The sequence below is a fragment of the Phoca vitulina genome, unplaced genomic scaffold, assembly GCF_004348235.1.
Source record: "Phoca vitulina isolate PV1807 unplaced genomic scaffold, GSC_HSeal_1.0 scaffold85, whole genome shotgun sequence".
In the NCBI taxonomy this organism is placed as follows: domain Eukaryota; kingdom Metazoa; phylum Chordata; class Mammalia; order Carnivora; family Phocidae; genus Phoca; species Phoca vitulina.
In genome coordinates, this window is record NW_022589788.1 from 435,453 (window position 1) to 451,494 (window position 16,042).

Sequence of the window (16,042 nt, forward strand, 5' to 3'; positions counted from 1 at the left end):
CCCTGCTTTGTCTTAGAGATGGTGAACACCCAGAGGAGAAGGACCTACTGCGTGCTTCGAAGCCCAGAGGCTTCGGGAGGCTGCTGGCTCCTCCTGAGAAGTGTCCGGAGCACCTCTGAGGCTGGCGGGTGAGGAGGGGCCAGCGCTTAGTGCCCGCAAGGCCATCCTGGGTGCAAGGGGCCGCGATGTCTGTGAGCTTGTGGGGACGTGAGAACCCAGGGTGGGGAAATGTTTTTATCTAAGGAAAAGAGGGACTGCAATCCTGCCGTGCTTGTATTAAAAATGGAACCGTAAGACTCGCTCTGTCCAGGGGGGTGGGGGGCAGGTGGGCCTGAGAGGCTGGTCCTCTTCAAAGGTATCTTTTTGGGCAGATTTGACTTTGGAACCGCATAAATCTGTGCTGCAATTATAAAAGAGAATTGGACCGAAAGCGGTCCCAACACACCAGGGTTTGGGGAAACTGCCTCTTCTGGAGGTGCGCCCACGGTGGGGGGAGGCCTCCTGGGCGGAGGCGCCAGCCTCTTCCCTTCTCTGGAGTGAGCAGGTTCCTCCAACACCGAGCCCCAGCCGCCGCCGCCTCGAGAGGCCCCCAGACCCCGCCCGCCCCACCCCTCCCCCGCCGCCGCCGCCCTCCAGCTCCCATCCGCCCCCGGGCCGCCCCGCCGGGCTTTCCTGGGCCAGGGGCTTAGGACCCTCGCGACTCGCGACTCGCTGGGGTCCCGGCCAAGGCCCCTCCGCGGCTGGGCCTCCCGCGTGTCCTTCCCAGCCCGGTGTCCGCGGCACCCCATCGGAGCCGAGGGCGGGGAGCGGCCTCCGTGCTCCCCGAGGCTCTGCTCCCGCGGGGCGGGCGCGCTCACCCCCCACTTGCGCGGCCCGCTTCGGAAGCTGCTCGTGCGAGCCCAGTTCTGCTAAAACCAAAACAAATGGTCCGACAGGCGGGGCGTCTGAAAGACCAGACACAGTCTGGAGGATGCTGCGCTGCCCAAGGACAGACTGAGCCCGCGGGGCGGGGACGGGGGCCTGGGGGGGGGGGGGGGGCGGCGGTGGGGGGGGGGGGCTGTGGGGGGGGGGGGGGGGGGGATGGGGGCGGGGCCAGTTCCAGGCACCTGCTGGCTGGCACGAGGAAACACGCGTCTCCGTCTCGATCTTGGGGCTTGAATAAGGGTTCTATTGTAATTAAGACAAGAGGAGAAACAAAATAAAAACCACGATAGTAGATAAGCTGTCCAATATCTATTCAGCACCAAGTGGGGCATCCCATTAGGCGGGTCAGGTGTAACAGGCACACCCATCACAGAACTAGGGCCTGGTGCTGGGCGGCGGAGGCTTGCTGTCGCTGTTCTACACCCGGGTGGCGCCGCGCCCCTGAACGTCGCTGGCGTTTGCTCCACCTGCTGAGACGAGAGCTCAGCCCAGAGAAGGGCCCGAGGCCGGCTTGAACTTTCAAATGTGCTGGTTCCTGGGGGTGTTACTACCCCTGGCGCCCAACCGCCTGCCCTGGGGGGCCGCGCGACAGCCCCCACCCCCATGCCACAGCACAGTCTAGGCGACATCCCCCCAAGTCCGAGTGGACCTGGGCAGCCGCCGGCGACCGCTCCGGGCCACGCCACACTGCTGTCCTCACGGCTCCAACCTGTCAAACCCTCTTACCTTTGTGGTTTTTCTTTGCCGGAGCCACTGGGAGCAGCACCAGCTCAGCCGCAGGGCGGTGGGTCCGCGCTCAGCCTCGCACTGTGCCGAGGCCTCGAGGGAAGGCTGAGCGCACACCTGGTCTTGTCAGCCAGGGCTGTCCTCTGTCTCTACTCAGATGTCCCATTTAATCCTGCCCTTCCAATGAAAACTATGTTAAAGCAGCAGACGTGCTGATGTTGGTGAGAAGCAGCCTGGACAGCAGCCCCCCCAGACAGCCCTGCACCTCACCTGCCGCATGGAAGCTCCACCGAGACTCGCGTCTCCACACGGCAGAACAGCGGCAAGACGACACGAGCCGCTGACCCTGAAGTCCAGGTTTGTGTCTGAGCAGCAGGGTGACCTGTGCGAGGTGCAGACAGGCCTGCCAGGCAGGCAGGCGGTGTGCGGGCCCAGGCGCCCCGGCGGTGGGAAGCTCCTGGGCAGTTTGCAAGCCCGTCTCCCAGCAGGAGCACGGCGGTCAGACCTCCCGACAGCCCAGGCTCGGACCCGTCCGACTGCTGCTGCAGGTGGAGTGGGAGCCGGAGGATGGCCTGCACGTCACGACTGGCCAGTCTCATGCTGGAGACCGTCATGCACTTACATAACATTCGCAGAGAGAGACACATGCCAGGACTGGGGATTCTAGAACACTGAAACTTCCGGAAACGGAACCAACTCAGCACAAGCGCCCCCACTGTGAGACGTCACACTCCGCCTGCAGCCCGCATCTGCCCGCCGGACGCGGAAGCCGCACAGGGCCTCGGGCCCTCCGAAAGGCCAGTGTGGGACATGGCCCGGCCAGAGGGGCAGGAAGCCAGATGTCACCTGACAAGGCACCTGCCTGTGCCTCAGGCTCTCCAGGTGCAGAAGGGGGTCGTCTCCTCCCCGTCCTGTTATACACCTGCCCGCGCTGTGAGCCTGACCTCCGTGAAAGAACACAGACCAAGTTTTTCGACAAGTTTTAGGTAGTTGCACCATAAAGGATTATGACTAGCTCTAGAAGCCTCTTTCCAACCCTGTGTGGTCCTGACTAGTTGCTCTCCTCAACAGAGCATGCGCGTCCCACCCACCCGGCAGGACTCAGGCACAGAACTCATCTCTGGAGACCGGTCACTGCCGAACAGCATATGTGAGTCGTGAGCACCCACGTGACCGTGGCCGTTCCGAACCCCGTGGCCATCCCCGTGTGGGGGGCCTCTGTGCAGAAGGTGGGGCTCGACGTACTGCAGACCCACCCAACCCCCCGAGCCTTCCACAGCGAGCCAACACTGGCGTTCTAGGGAACATTTAAGGTAATAAAAAGAGCAAAGTTTCAAACATATCACATATATGCTGCCCCAGATAATCAGAAAAATACTTTATTCAACTGTATTACTTTATTCCATCAAGAAGAACAGACTGCTTCTGCTGTGTAACGTCCTGCTGGTGGCGAGAGAGCCCCAGGTGGACGGACATGGGCAGGACCTCGTTCACCTTCCGTGCGTGGCTGCCCCGAGGCCGGCAGACCCTGCAGAGCACGGGAGCCGTGAGCCGAGATGCACACACACGTGAGCACCACTCACCAAAGCTCAGAAGCAAGTTCTCAGGAACATTCAACATGTTTTGTGTCTACTCCTCCCATACACACTCAAAACGTGCTCCACACACACTTTTCAAAGCAGGGCACACTTGCCTAAACGCTGCTTCTGCAGCAGTGCGGAGATGCTGATGGGTGGCCTGGGGGCCAGCGTCTGGGAGCCCCGAAGGCTGGGCGAGCCCCCTCTTCCCGCTCGGCCGGGGGCCAGGGGCGCTGCTGGCGGGGACAGCGCCTTGCAGGGGACCGGCAGCGGTGGGATCCTAGGAGTCAATTCAACAGACACACATCGACCAGGCCCCTTGGGAGCAGGTTTATGCCCAGAGCCAGACCCTCCTCTGTGCTGGTGCCCCCCAGCAGGGAGGGCCCAGCTCCCCAGGGGGTGGGGATGGCCTCTGGAATCAGGGCAGAGGGCACACAGACGTGGCTCCGGGCGGGCTGGGGGAAGACGAGGAGCTCCGTGGCTGGGCTACCCCAGAGGACAAAATGTGTGCTCACCCACCAGCATCGAAGGCCATTAGGAGCTTAGGTAAGGAGGGGGGGCGTCCACATTTAGGGACCACCTGCCCTGGAGGGCTGAGACAGAGAGCCTGGCGTAGAGACCCCGGTGGGGGTTCCAATATGCAGCAGAGAATGGGGGCCCCCAGTGTCAAAGATGAAGAGTCAAGGGAATTGTCCATTCAGGGTTGGCACACGGCAGCCAAATCCAGCCCTACCTGCTTCTGTAGACAGAGTTTTAGCGGGACAGCTGCATCCGTTTGTCTACTTACCTCTACGACCTTGTCTGCACGATGGCAGAGCGGAGAACATTTACTGCCTGCCCTTTACAGCAATGTTTGCCGACCCTAGTCTGTTCCTGTGATAAGGTATCTTGTAGCCGTGAAACGGCTCTTTTGGAGTTTTTAGTAACAAGGTAACTGCCTAAGTTACATTTTAGCTTCAAAAAAGCAAAACGTGACGTGGTCTACACGATGTCATCTTACTCAGAACACGGACAAATGGGTTTAAAAGGCAATCCCCTTAAGGCTCACAGCCTTATCTGTGGTGAGCAGGGCGCTCCCACACCTCCCGCTGGGACGTCTGTGGCGCCGCGAGACATCATACCGGAGAGCCTGGGACACGCTGCTGTGACCGGGCGTCGGGCCGAGGCGCGAGATGCTGCCTGCAGTGGACAGGATTAAAAGGTGAACGTGTGCAGCTCCAGGAAGGCAGACGGCCCCCGGCTGTCCCCTGGCACATCCCCGACGTACTGTTCTCCACGCCCTTCCCGACGGGACAGGTGCGTCCACAGGATGGGAGCAGAACATCTCACGTCCAGGGCTTTGTGCCCCGTGCGCCGCAGGTGCTCAGGGAACATGCAGACCAGCAGAGCCGGGCTGGGGCTGCTCAGCCCTGCGGAGCCTCAGTCTGACCCCGTGCTCTGGGCTGCGGGCCTGGCAAGGGAGGGCACTCAGTAATGTTTGGAGACCTGCACTCTGCCCTACACTCTGTCTTGGCTCCCGTTAGTCTGAGAACCACTGGGAGGAAAAGCACTTCTAGAAGCTTCCAGCTCTGATGAGCGCCTCAGTGCCAGGACTAGCCTCGTCTCCACCCACACCATGAGATATTACACTCCCGAATTTCTGCTGACATCCTCCGTGCTAAGAAGCAACTTCCTTTAAAGATGTAAACAGCCCCTGGTGTGCATTAGTCATAGCAGGGAGCAAATTTGAAGACTACTCTCGTTTAATACCCGAACTCTTTGCGTCCAGATTTTGGGAGAATTTTAACAGAAGAATGGCAGGGAAAGAAAGGAGGACAGCATTTGGCATCTCCATGTGTCCTTCTGTGATTGAAGAACCTGGATCAGAGAGAGGCAGTGCTTTTCACAGGGCTGCACAGCACCAAGTGGCCAATGGGGTCGTCTCTGTGCCGCTGGGCTGTGTGGACCGCAGGAGGACTCCGCTCACTGGCGGCTCCCAGGACTCCTGAGTGTGCAGGTGACCCTCAGAAGCTCTGCAGAATCATTGAGAATCAGGGAGACAAAGTGTCTCACGTGTTTTATTTTCTGTATTTTGTGATGGTCTGACACCGTGGGGCCTTGCTTATCCTGGAGAGACCACCCCTCCCAGGGCTAGCTGACTCCCAGAGAGTAATGATTTGTCTGTAAACCCGCCTCTGACAGGAAATCTGACCCCCCAGAGCCTGTGCTCTGAATCACCCCCCACCTTTCACACTCTGCCCTAACCACCTGAGGCCAGCATTGGACACGGGACAGCGCCTACCCCTGCCCCGCAAACTGCTAATATGACCCCAACTAAGCAATCCCAAACCTCGTCGATCCCACTGCCCGCCACTCTTCCTGTGAAGACCACCCACCCCCGCCCGATGGACCCAGGGATCCCACGTGGGGCCCTGTGGGGCAGCCTGCCCCCTGCTTCTAGGAGACTGTGCAGAAAACTTCATCTTGCTTGGAGGCCCCTCCTGGTCTGTGGGCCACACGACTGATTAAGTAAATCTCAGTATATTTTAACATGGGGCAGAACCATGACAGTAATGGTGGGTTACATACTCAACACAATTACGGTGGACTGAAACAGCGTCTTACTCTTTACAGTAATTTGTGGACAGAACAGTTATCAACGGAGATGAGGAAGCAGAGGCCCTCAGGTCAACCCACAGGGGCCGTGCGAGCCTGAGCCCAGCACGGTGGGCGCCCCTGCACACAGCCGAGGAGGACCGCGTGACTCGGCGGGGTCTGAGGAGCAGAAAACCGTCCCAGGCCTTATGGGAACTCAACAGCATGGCAGGACCAGGCACTCGGGTGCTGAGGTGTCCCCCTGCTTCAGCCCACCTGAAAACAGGTGGTCAGACTGATGCTCCACTACCAACAAGACGCCCACAAGTCAAGACCTGTAATTCTTGTTCAAGGAAGCGGTGCTGTTGAATGCACTTTAGAAAGATCTCGGGGCGCCTGGGGGGCTCAGTCGCTAAGCATCTGCCTTCGGCTCAGGTCATGATCCCAGGGTCCTGGGACCGAGCCCCGCATCGGGCTCCCGGCTCCGCGGGGAGCCTGCTTCTCCCTCTCCCACTCCCCCTGCTTGTGTTCCCTCTCTCACTGTGTCTCTATCAAATAAATAGATAAAATCTTAAAAAAAAAAGAAAAAAGAAAGAAAGAAAAAGATCTCCAAAGAGGGCAAGTCTCATTACCCAGAACATGGGAAAACTCATCCCCCTGTGATGCCAGATGGACAAGGGCATTTCTGAATGGGGCAACATGCTGCAAAAGCAGGCAATGGGGTGTGGTTGGTGATGGGGAGGAGCCCCGGGCCATGGGGAATGGAGGACCTGTGCCCGGGGGCAGAGAGACACCCATAGCTCCCCCACTCATTCCAATGTGCTCATCAAGAAGGGGCCCAGGCTGCCCAGGAGCTGAGACCAGCGGACCTCATGAGAGCGAGAATGAACCCCGACACAGCCGTGCAACACCAACTGCGAGCCCACCAGTGACAGACAGCAGCAGCTCCGCATGCTCCCGCAGGGCCCTGGCGAGTCCGCGGGACGCTGCCGCCCAGCCCAGAGTTGAGTCAGGGATGGAGGTGAGTGCCAGGGAGAGGCTGTGCCATGGGACTCCGGTGGCAGACAGCACTCGCGTGTGGAGTGAGTGCCCGCAGAGTGAGGTGGGGACAGCTGAGAGCTGCTGGTGCAGAGCAGGCTCCCAGCACACCGCATCCGCACAAGAGACAAGACAGGCTTGAAAAAGAGGGTAAGGCTAGAGGGCTCCCTGCACAAAGAGAAGATCTACAGCGGCAGAAGAAAAGCAACTCATCACACGCAGAAGAATGACATGACTTACAGCTGACTCCTTACCAGAAATGAAGGAGCGCGAGGCAGGGGGAAGCCTCCACAGGGCTAGAAATGGTGGGCCAGGAACTCTATAGCCAGTGAAGTGACCCTTCAAGATGCAGACAAAATGAAGACATTCAGAGGTGGACAAAGACTGAGAATCCACTGCCAGCTGACAAGCCCTACAACAAAATGGTGCTTCAGGCTGAAATGAAATAAGAGCCATCAGTAATTTGAATCCATGGGAAGGAAGGAGGAACCCTGGAAATGGTAAAAATGCAGTACAAGTAAAGAATGTGTGTATGTGACTTTGTTTTCTCTTATGATCTTTAAGAAATGTGACATTGTTTTAAAGAAGTAATTAGGAGGATACTGTGTTACTGGGTTTGTAATACTATGAATGCTATATGTGTTATTATGTGTTATATATAGCATATGTAGTTATACTTAATAGGACATCATGAAGCAGGGGAGGAACTGTAAGGGAGCAGTGAATTTCACCAGAGTTAAGTCAGTATTCACTTAAAGTAGATTATGATAGGGTGCACGGTGGAATTCCTAGGCAGTCACTGAGAAAATAACAGAACACGTTGTAAAATATCAACAGAGAAATCAAACGTGTGTTAGTGGGCTCAGCTGTCACAACACAACACTACAGGCTGGGGCTTAACCAGTGGACATTTATTGTTCATAGTCATGGAGGCCGGCTGGGCGTTTAGGAAGGGCCTCTTCCTGGCCCGTTGATGGCCATCTTCTGTGTGCTCATGTGATCTCTTAGTGCACGTGCATAGAGAGTGAGTGAGCTCTCTGGTGTCTCCTCTTTTTGTTGTTGTTTTATGGTTTTGTTGACACAATGTGCCTTCCCCGCCCCCCCCCCCCCCACGCTGTGTGTCTCTTATAAGGACACTAACCATATCAGATCAGAGTCCCACCCTATGACCTCATTTACCTCCTAAAGGCTCTGTCTCCAAATACAGTCATGTGGGGGGTTAGGGCTTCAACCTATCAATTTTGAGGGGATACAATCCAGTCTGTAGCAGAATGATACACTAAAAATATTTAATGCAAAAAACAGTTAAGGAGATACAGACAAACAACAAATCCCAAGACATACAAAAAACAACAGCAAAATGGCAGACATATATCCACACATGCTGATAATGTATTAACCCTCAATGGACCAAACACTCCAGTGAAAAGGCAGACAGTATAAGAATGGATCAGGCAACAAGAAAAGCAACATCTGATACTGTCTGCAAGAGGTATGCTTTGGATTCACACATAAATGGGTTGAAAATAAAAAAGAATGGGAAAAGATATGCCTTGTGGACTGAAGAGAATTCCACCATCAAAAGCAATTACTGAAGCATAAGTTTATCTATAAAAGACCTATACACTGAAAGCAACAAAAGATCCCCTGGATAAATTAGACATCTAGAAGTGGAGAGACAGGCATGCCATGCTGATGGATTCAAAGACTCAAAACTGTTAAGACAGCAGTTCTCCCCCAAACTGATGTGCAGATGCAACACAATTCCCATCAAAATCTCAGCAGCCTTTTTTTGGTAGAATCTAACAAGTGGATCTTAAGATTTATGTAAAAATGCAAAGGACCTAGAATAGCCAAAATCATTTTGGTAAATTAAGAACAAAGTCAGAGGGCTTACATTGATTTCAAAATTTAGTGGTAAAGCAAAAATAATCAAGAAGATGGTTATTTTTAAAAATTTCATTTAAGTAATCTCTACACCCAATGTGGGGCTCAAACTCATAACCCCGAGATCAAGAGTCCCATGCTCCACCAACTGAGCCAGCCAGTGCCCCTAAGATGATATTTTGATCAGTTGAAAAGAATACAAAGTCCAGAAGAAAACTCTGGCAGTTATGACCAATTGATTAACCTCAATTTTGGACTGTTTATCATATGCAGAATTACAACTGACTTTTGTATATGGATATTGCATCCTGTAACCTTACCAACCTTGTTTGATTCCTACTAGTATTCTTAAAGATCCCTTATGATTTTCTGCACACAAGGGCATACCATCTATGATAAGGACACTACACTCATTCTCACCCAATCTATGTGCCTGTCACTTCCTTCTCTGGCCTCCCTGCACTGGCTGGAGCCCCCAGTGGATGTGGGACTGGAAAGGGGCTGTGGACTGTGGGTGCCCTGCCATGCACCTGGTCTCAGGGGATAGCATACTCCCTCTCAACAGTACCCTGTCAGCTGTGGGTTTTCTACAGATGCCCTTTACCTGGTGAGGAAGTTGCCTTCTATTACATGTTTCTTGAGAGCTTCTACCATGAATGATTATAGATTTTTGTCAAATTATCTGTTGAAAAGATCTAATGTTTTTTAGGTCTTCTATTTCTAATATAGTTAACTGATCTTCAGATGTCAAATAACCTTGAATTACTGGGATAAACCCCACTTGGTGATGGTATACAATTCTTTTCCTATGTTGCTAGATTTGATTGCCTCACATATTTTTAAAGAATTCTGCATCCGTATTCATAAGGAATACTGACTGCTCAGTTATTTTTCTTGTGTCTTTGGCTTTAAGATACTGCTGACCTTGTAAAATGAACTGGAAAGAGTTCAATCCTCTCCTATTTTCTGAAAGAGTTCATGTAGGATTTTTAGTTCATTAAATGTTTCATAAAATTACCCATGAAGCTATTGGGAAATGGACTTTTCTTTGTAGAAAGATATTAAAATTATTAACTCAATGTCTTCACTTGATAGAGGTCTATCCATATTTACTATTTCTTCTGGAGGTAATTTTGATAATGTCTTTATAGGAATTTATCCATTTCATGTAAGTCATCTACTTTGTTGGCATAGTATTGTTAATGCTATTTTCTTATAATTATTTTAATATCTGTAGGGTATGTAGTGATGTCCCCCCTTTCATTCCGATACTGGTAATTTGTGCTTTCTTGGTCACTCTAGGTAAAAGTTTACCAATTTTGCTAATTTTTTCACAGGACAAACTTTAGATTCCACTGAGTTTTCTATTTCATAGATTTCTAATATATTTTGTTGTAGCTTCTTAAGGTTGGAAGCTCACTGATTTATTTTTATTTTATTTTTATTTTTTATTGTTTTGGAAGCTCACTGATTTTAGATCTCCTTCCTAACATAAGCATTTAAAGCTATACATTTCCCTCTAAGCATTGCTGTACCTGCATCTTAAAAATTTTGGTATGTTGTATTTTCTTTCAAGATATTTTCTGATGTTACTGATTTTTTTCCTTGATCCATTAAAAGTTAGTTATAATTGTGTTAATTTCCAAATATTTGTTTTATTCTGATTTTTTTTGTTGCTGATTACCAATTTAATTCCATTGTCACCTGAAAATACACTTTGGGTGATTACAATCCCTTTAAATGCATCAGGACTTGTTTTATGTCCCGGTATGTGGTCTATTTTAGATAGTACTCCATTTGCCCTGGAAAGGAATGTGTGTGGTGATATTACTGGGTGGGGTCCACACCTATCAGGTAAGTCAGTGGGGTTAACAGTGTTGTTCAAGTTATTGCAGTGGGATATTGAAATATCTGAATCACAATAGTTGAATTAACCATTTCCCCTTTTAATTTTGTCAGTTTGGGCATCACGTATTTTAGGTTTTCCATTTTTGGTGTCTACAGTAATAATTATGTTTTCCTGGTGTATTGAGCCTTTCATTATCACGAAATGCCCCTTTGTCTCTAATAATATTTATCTTAGGACTGATTTCCGGGGCGCCTGGGTGGCTCAGTCAGTTAAGCATCTGCCTTCAGCTCAGGTCACAATCCCAGGGTCCTGGGACCGAGCCCCGCTTCGGGCTCCCTGCTTGGCGGGAAGCCAGCTGCTCCCCCTGCTTATGCTCTCTCCCTCTCAAGTAAATAAAAAAAAATCTTTATTTTTTTTTATGATCTTTTAAAAAAGATTTTATTTGACAGAGACACAGCCAGAGAGGGAACACAAGCAGGGGGAGTGGCAGAGGGAGAAGTAGGCTTCCCGTGGAGCAGGGAGCCCCATGCAGAGCTTGATCCCAGACCCTGGGATCATGACCCAAGCCAAAGGCAGACGCTTAATGACTGAGCCACCCAGGCGCTCCAATTAAAAATCTTTAAAAAGTTTTTTAAGAACAACCCGATTCTGATGTGAAAATAGCCTCTCTAGCTCTGTAGTGGTTATTGTTTGCTTGATAATCTTTTCCTATAATTTTCCTATTTGTATCCTTGAATCTAAAATGTGTCTCTTTTAGACAGCATCCAGTTGGGGCTATCTCTTGCACCAGCCTGACCATCTCTGCTCTTCTGTTGGGGGGTGTTCTGTGCATTCACATTTGACATTACCACCGATCGGTTAGATCTGTGGGGGCTACACTGCCATCTGCTTGTTTCCTTTTACATCTTTCCTTGTGTAGCTGTTCTATCAACCTTTGAGAAAAGAGTATTAAGATCTCTAAAATGGAATTGTCTATTTCTTCTTTCCATTTTGTCAGCTTTTGCTTCATAAATCTGCTCTGTTGTTGCATGTGTATACATTATAATTGTGTCTTCCTGATACAGCGACCCTGTATTACCAAGATGTTCCTCCTCTTCTCCAGAAACATCCTTCGTCCAACACCGTTTTGTCCAATACTCACATTGTGGCTCCAACTCGTCTGGTTACCATTTGCATGGTGTGGTTTACACCCTGTACTTTGAGCTATTTGTGCTGCTGGATTAAAGCGTGTCTCTTGCAGACAATGTGTGGCTGTGTCTTCTCCATCCAGTCTGACAACCTCTGCCTTCTCATTGGTGGGTTTAGTCCTGTTCATGTTGAAGGTAAGCATTGATAGGATCTGATTTACACCTATTTTGCTATTTGTCTACAGGTCTCATGTACCTTTTTTCTTCTAGTCTGCCTTTATTGTCTTCTTTTGCGGTAAACAAGTGCTTTTTAATGCAACATTTTAACTCCTCTTGATTTTAAAAACTATTTTTGGAGTCCCATTTGTGTTTAACCGTCTCCTTCTAGTTAACACTGACTTAATTCTGTTGGGCTGTGTCGCCTCTGCTCCAACATGGCCCCATTCCCCCTCCTCTGTGCTTACTGCCCTACGTGTTCTGTTTATTATGACCCCAACGAGTGTTATACTTGCTGCTTCCACAGTCTTACGTTTTGTAGAGTAACCGAGAGAATGAGACCCCATTCCCTCCAGTGCATCAGGTACCGTCAGTGTGTGTCTTCAGCTCAATGTCTTCTGTTAGGATTTCTCGTAGGGTAGGTCGGCTAGCAACAATTATGTTTTTGTTACTCTGTGATGTTTATTTTGTCTTAAACTTTGAAGGAGAATTCTATTAGATATAGAATTCTTGGTTGACCCAGGCTTGGGGGGGGGATGGCCTTTTAGGCTCTTTTAGAATTTAAGGCCTATAATCCTTAAAACTGTTGAAGACAGGAAAGACGGGGAAAGTGAAGGCGACACAAGCCGCTATACGAGGACGAGATGCAGGATGTCCTTACAGGGAACTCTGGGTCGAGAGCAAACGAGGCTACTCAATGGCTGTGGGGCAGAGCCATGCTGATGCCGAGCGGCCCCAGCCTGTGCTGGTGTTGCAAGCACCCCTGTCCTTTGAGGGGGGGGCTGGGGCACCGCATCTGCAACATGTTCTCAGTGGCTCAGAGATACACTGACCATAAATGGTAGGGAGCAAATCTGGCAAAATGTTGGGGAATCTGGGTGAAAGGAACATGGGAGTTTTTTATATTATTCTTACCATTTTCTTGTGTGTTATTTCTGAAGTATTTTCAAAATAAATTATGAAACTATCAAGCTGGGACACTCATCTTACAGTATATCTCAAAATATACTCCAAAGAGCTTGGGAAAAGGTAAATATTGAAAACTAGAAGAAAATGGTATGGGTATGGACAAAACCTATCCAAACACAGAAATCTTTCGTGAGGCAGAAAAGGACATAACCACAGATTTGAGACATAAAAATATTAAGTATCTAAAATTAAAAAAAAAATCAAATAAAAAATTAAATAGCAAATTGGATAAAAGATTGATATCCCTCATCTTGAGAATTTCATATATGTGAAGGACAAATGAAAAAATAGATAATTCACAGAAAAAAACAAGAGATGACTTAAATGAAGAAACTCAGGATCACAGTCACAGAAATGAGGACCCATCCCTTCCAGAGTGGCAACAGGGGGACACTGAGACGCACGGGGCAGGATGCACACAGGGCAGCCCTCCTGTCACTTCTCAATTCTTGATCAATACATCTGGAAAGCATCAAGGGGGTCCCCGTGTTCCCTCCTGGAAACGTGTCCGGGGAGAGAATCCAGTGAGGACCAATGTCCCTGCACACAACTCGCACACACTGTGGACAGCGAGGGGCAAGAGCCTCCTTGGGGGGGTGGGAAGTGCACTGAGGCTGAGGACACGGCCAGGCTGGGAGGCCAGGTCACAGGCTTCTGTATGGAAAGGAAGATGAGCAGGGCAGCAACTCCCCTGCATGCACTGCTGGTCTCACCTCAGTCCTGTAAAGACAGATCTGAAACCCACAACTGCACGGGAACGGTGAAGGCCAGGATGTGGGTGGGACCGGGGCATGTGAGGACAGCTTGCCTGGCCCGCGCAGGTGCAGGGGATGCGGGCCCAGAGGACGCTCCCAACAAAGGTGAGCATGGGGCAAGAGCCAGCACCAAGAGGAACACCACCTCATGTACCACGGAAATGGCATCCACAGGAAGCTGAACAGGGCTAGAGAGTAAGTGTCACAAGCTCTCACCAGGCTGTGACAGGGAGGCCCGTGCATGGGAATAAACAGGCTAAAATGGGAAACTCCATACCCGGGGGGTGGGGGAGGGTGGGTGGGGAGCTGCATCCGTGAGCTGAATTCTCTCCAAGCCGGCACATCAGGCCTGAGGTGGGCAGTGTGGGAGCAAAAGGCAAGGAGTGGGAATGAGAGGCTGTGAGCAGGATGAACACCCATGCTGGGGTGCCTCCCGGCCGGCAGGAACAACACAAGTGGTAGAAATGTAGAGCCGCATCCGGGACGCACCACGGGACAGTCCCCCAGGGCAGGTGCTGCAGGACCCCCACTCCCACTCAGCCGTGAGGGAGGCAGCAGGAGGCTCTAGGTGCGACCACGCAGATAGCCTGCCTCTCGGTCCTACGCCAAGGCAGCTACTGGAATAGCACCGGCAGCAAGAAGCAAAGGTGGGGCAGAGAGCAGAGAAGCTGGGCTCAAGGGCAAGCAAGCTTGGTCACAAAGCACGAATATCTCCCCTGCAGGCCTGAGCTCACTGGGTGCTTGGTGAGGAGGTGGGGGCAACAGCAGAGGGGCTAGGCCAGGGGGCCCATCCTGACCCCAGCGGGGAAGGGGCCCAAGCCTGCCGGCGGGCACACACACTCCCCTCAGAAACCCATCAGCCTCTCCAACTCCCAGGAAGCAAAGCTGGTGATGATACCATTTTGCTCCAGGCCGAGAGGAGACCCGCTACCGCAAGAGCACTCTGTGGCGTGTTCTGAGGTGCTCATAACGGGTCCCCCAATGGGCCCAGCAGCCACACCACTTTGGGGAACAGGTCACTCCCACGCTGACTTTGTTGAAGGAGCACTGACACGGGTGGGTTCTGATGGGTTTGATTGCATGTTCCTTTCTGGGGAATGGAGCTCAGCCCACGTGCTGACATGGGGTACGGGTGCAGGGACCCCCACTTACCCATGCGTCCATGCTGAGGCGGGCTGATCAGAGAGATTCTTGCTGGGCCAACTGCCACCTCAGGCTAAGGTGTAAAAAGAAAAATCAGTTTCCAATGCGGCCATTTCTGAGTGAGATTCTCCCTATTTACTAAGAACACACTGCTTAGTGTCTGTCAGTCAGCTGGGGAAATTCCTGGGCTGGCCGGAGACGGGCCCCACACTGTTGTGCCCCGCGGCCCCAGGGAGCCCACAGCAGCTAACACATGGAGGGCTCCACGAAGTGCTTTTAAGAGTTTCGGAAGAGAGAGAAGTCAAGTCCTTGACTGACGTCATAAATTTTATCGTTTTAAGATTTTATTCATTTTGAGAGAGAGAGAGAATCTCCAGCAGACTCCCCGCTGGGGGCACAGCCCAATGTGGAGCTCAATGCCATGACCCTGAGATCATGACCTGAGCCAAAACCAAGTCAGACACTTAACCGACTGAGCCACCCAGGCGCCCCTGATATCATAAAGTTTAAAATCCTGATTAAATCCTCATTTTGTGCATATAATTTTATCACCTTGCAAACTAGATGCTGATGGGGCGAGGTGTTATCAAATCACAGGGAGCCCTGCTCTGGCCATGCACCTGTCATGTACCCCCTCCCTGACTTCCTGAGAGAACACCTCCCTGGTGCTAATGCTAGTGATGGGGGAGCCCTCCTCCCAACACAGAGATGCTGCCAGGAGTCGGGCCAAATGCTATTTCCAGCTGCCCTGGCCTCACTCCTGTGGCCCCTCACATGCCCGGACCCACTGTTCTGTCACTAGACTCGGCCACCAGCCCCCAGGCCCCTGACGGCGGCCCATCTTCCCAGCTCCCACCCCTGACACATCCACGCAGTGGTCCTTTTACTCCATGGTCAGGCAGTCTCCCTTGGCGGCCCCCACCCCTGGCTCATACCCACAAGCCAGACTCAACCCTGAAGGGACCGGCCCCCTCGGGCAGAGACACTGCAAACAGCACAGCCCTGCCTGGAGGGCTGGCTCTCCACCAGATAGCCACTGACAGCACGCTCACACCCAAGAGAGCACGCTCATACCCACTAATGGCACGCTCACACCCAGGAGAGCACGCTCACACCAGGAGAGCACGCTCACACCCAGACCACCACGCTCACACCCAGACCACCACGCTCACACCAGGAGAGCACGCTCACACCCAGGAGAGCACACTCACACCCACTGACAGCACGCTCACACCCAGGAGAGCACGCTCACACCCA

At 51.8% G+C, this 16,042-nt stretch overlaps 1 protein-coding gene across 1 annotated transcript in view; it reads right to left on the reverse strand.

The window, feature by feature from the left end:
• Nucleotides 1–3,323: 3,323 nt before the first annotated feature.
• The window catches only part of RNF212 (ring finger protein 212), a 35,513-nt gene continuing 22,794 nt past the window's right edge, over nt 3,324–16,042 (reverse strand). The window contains exons 9-11 of the mRNA XM_032395508.1: nt 14,795–14,858; nt 4,349–4,406; nt 3,324–3,507 (exon numbers count right to left, since the gene is read on the reverse strand). Coding sequence (XP_032251399.1) covers nt 3,324–3,507; nt 4,349–4,406; nt 14,795–14,858 — 306 coding nt within the window. The remainder of the gene's footprint in view (nt 3,508–4,348; nt 4,407–14,794; nt 14,859–16,042) is intronic.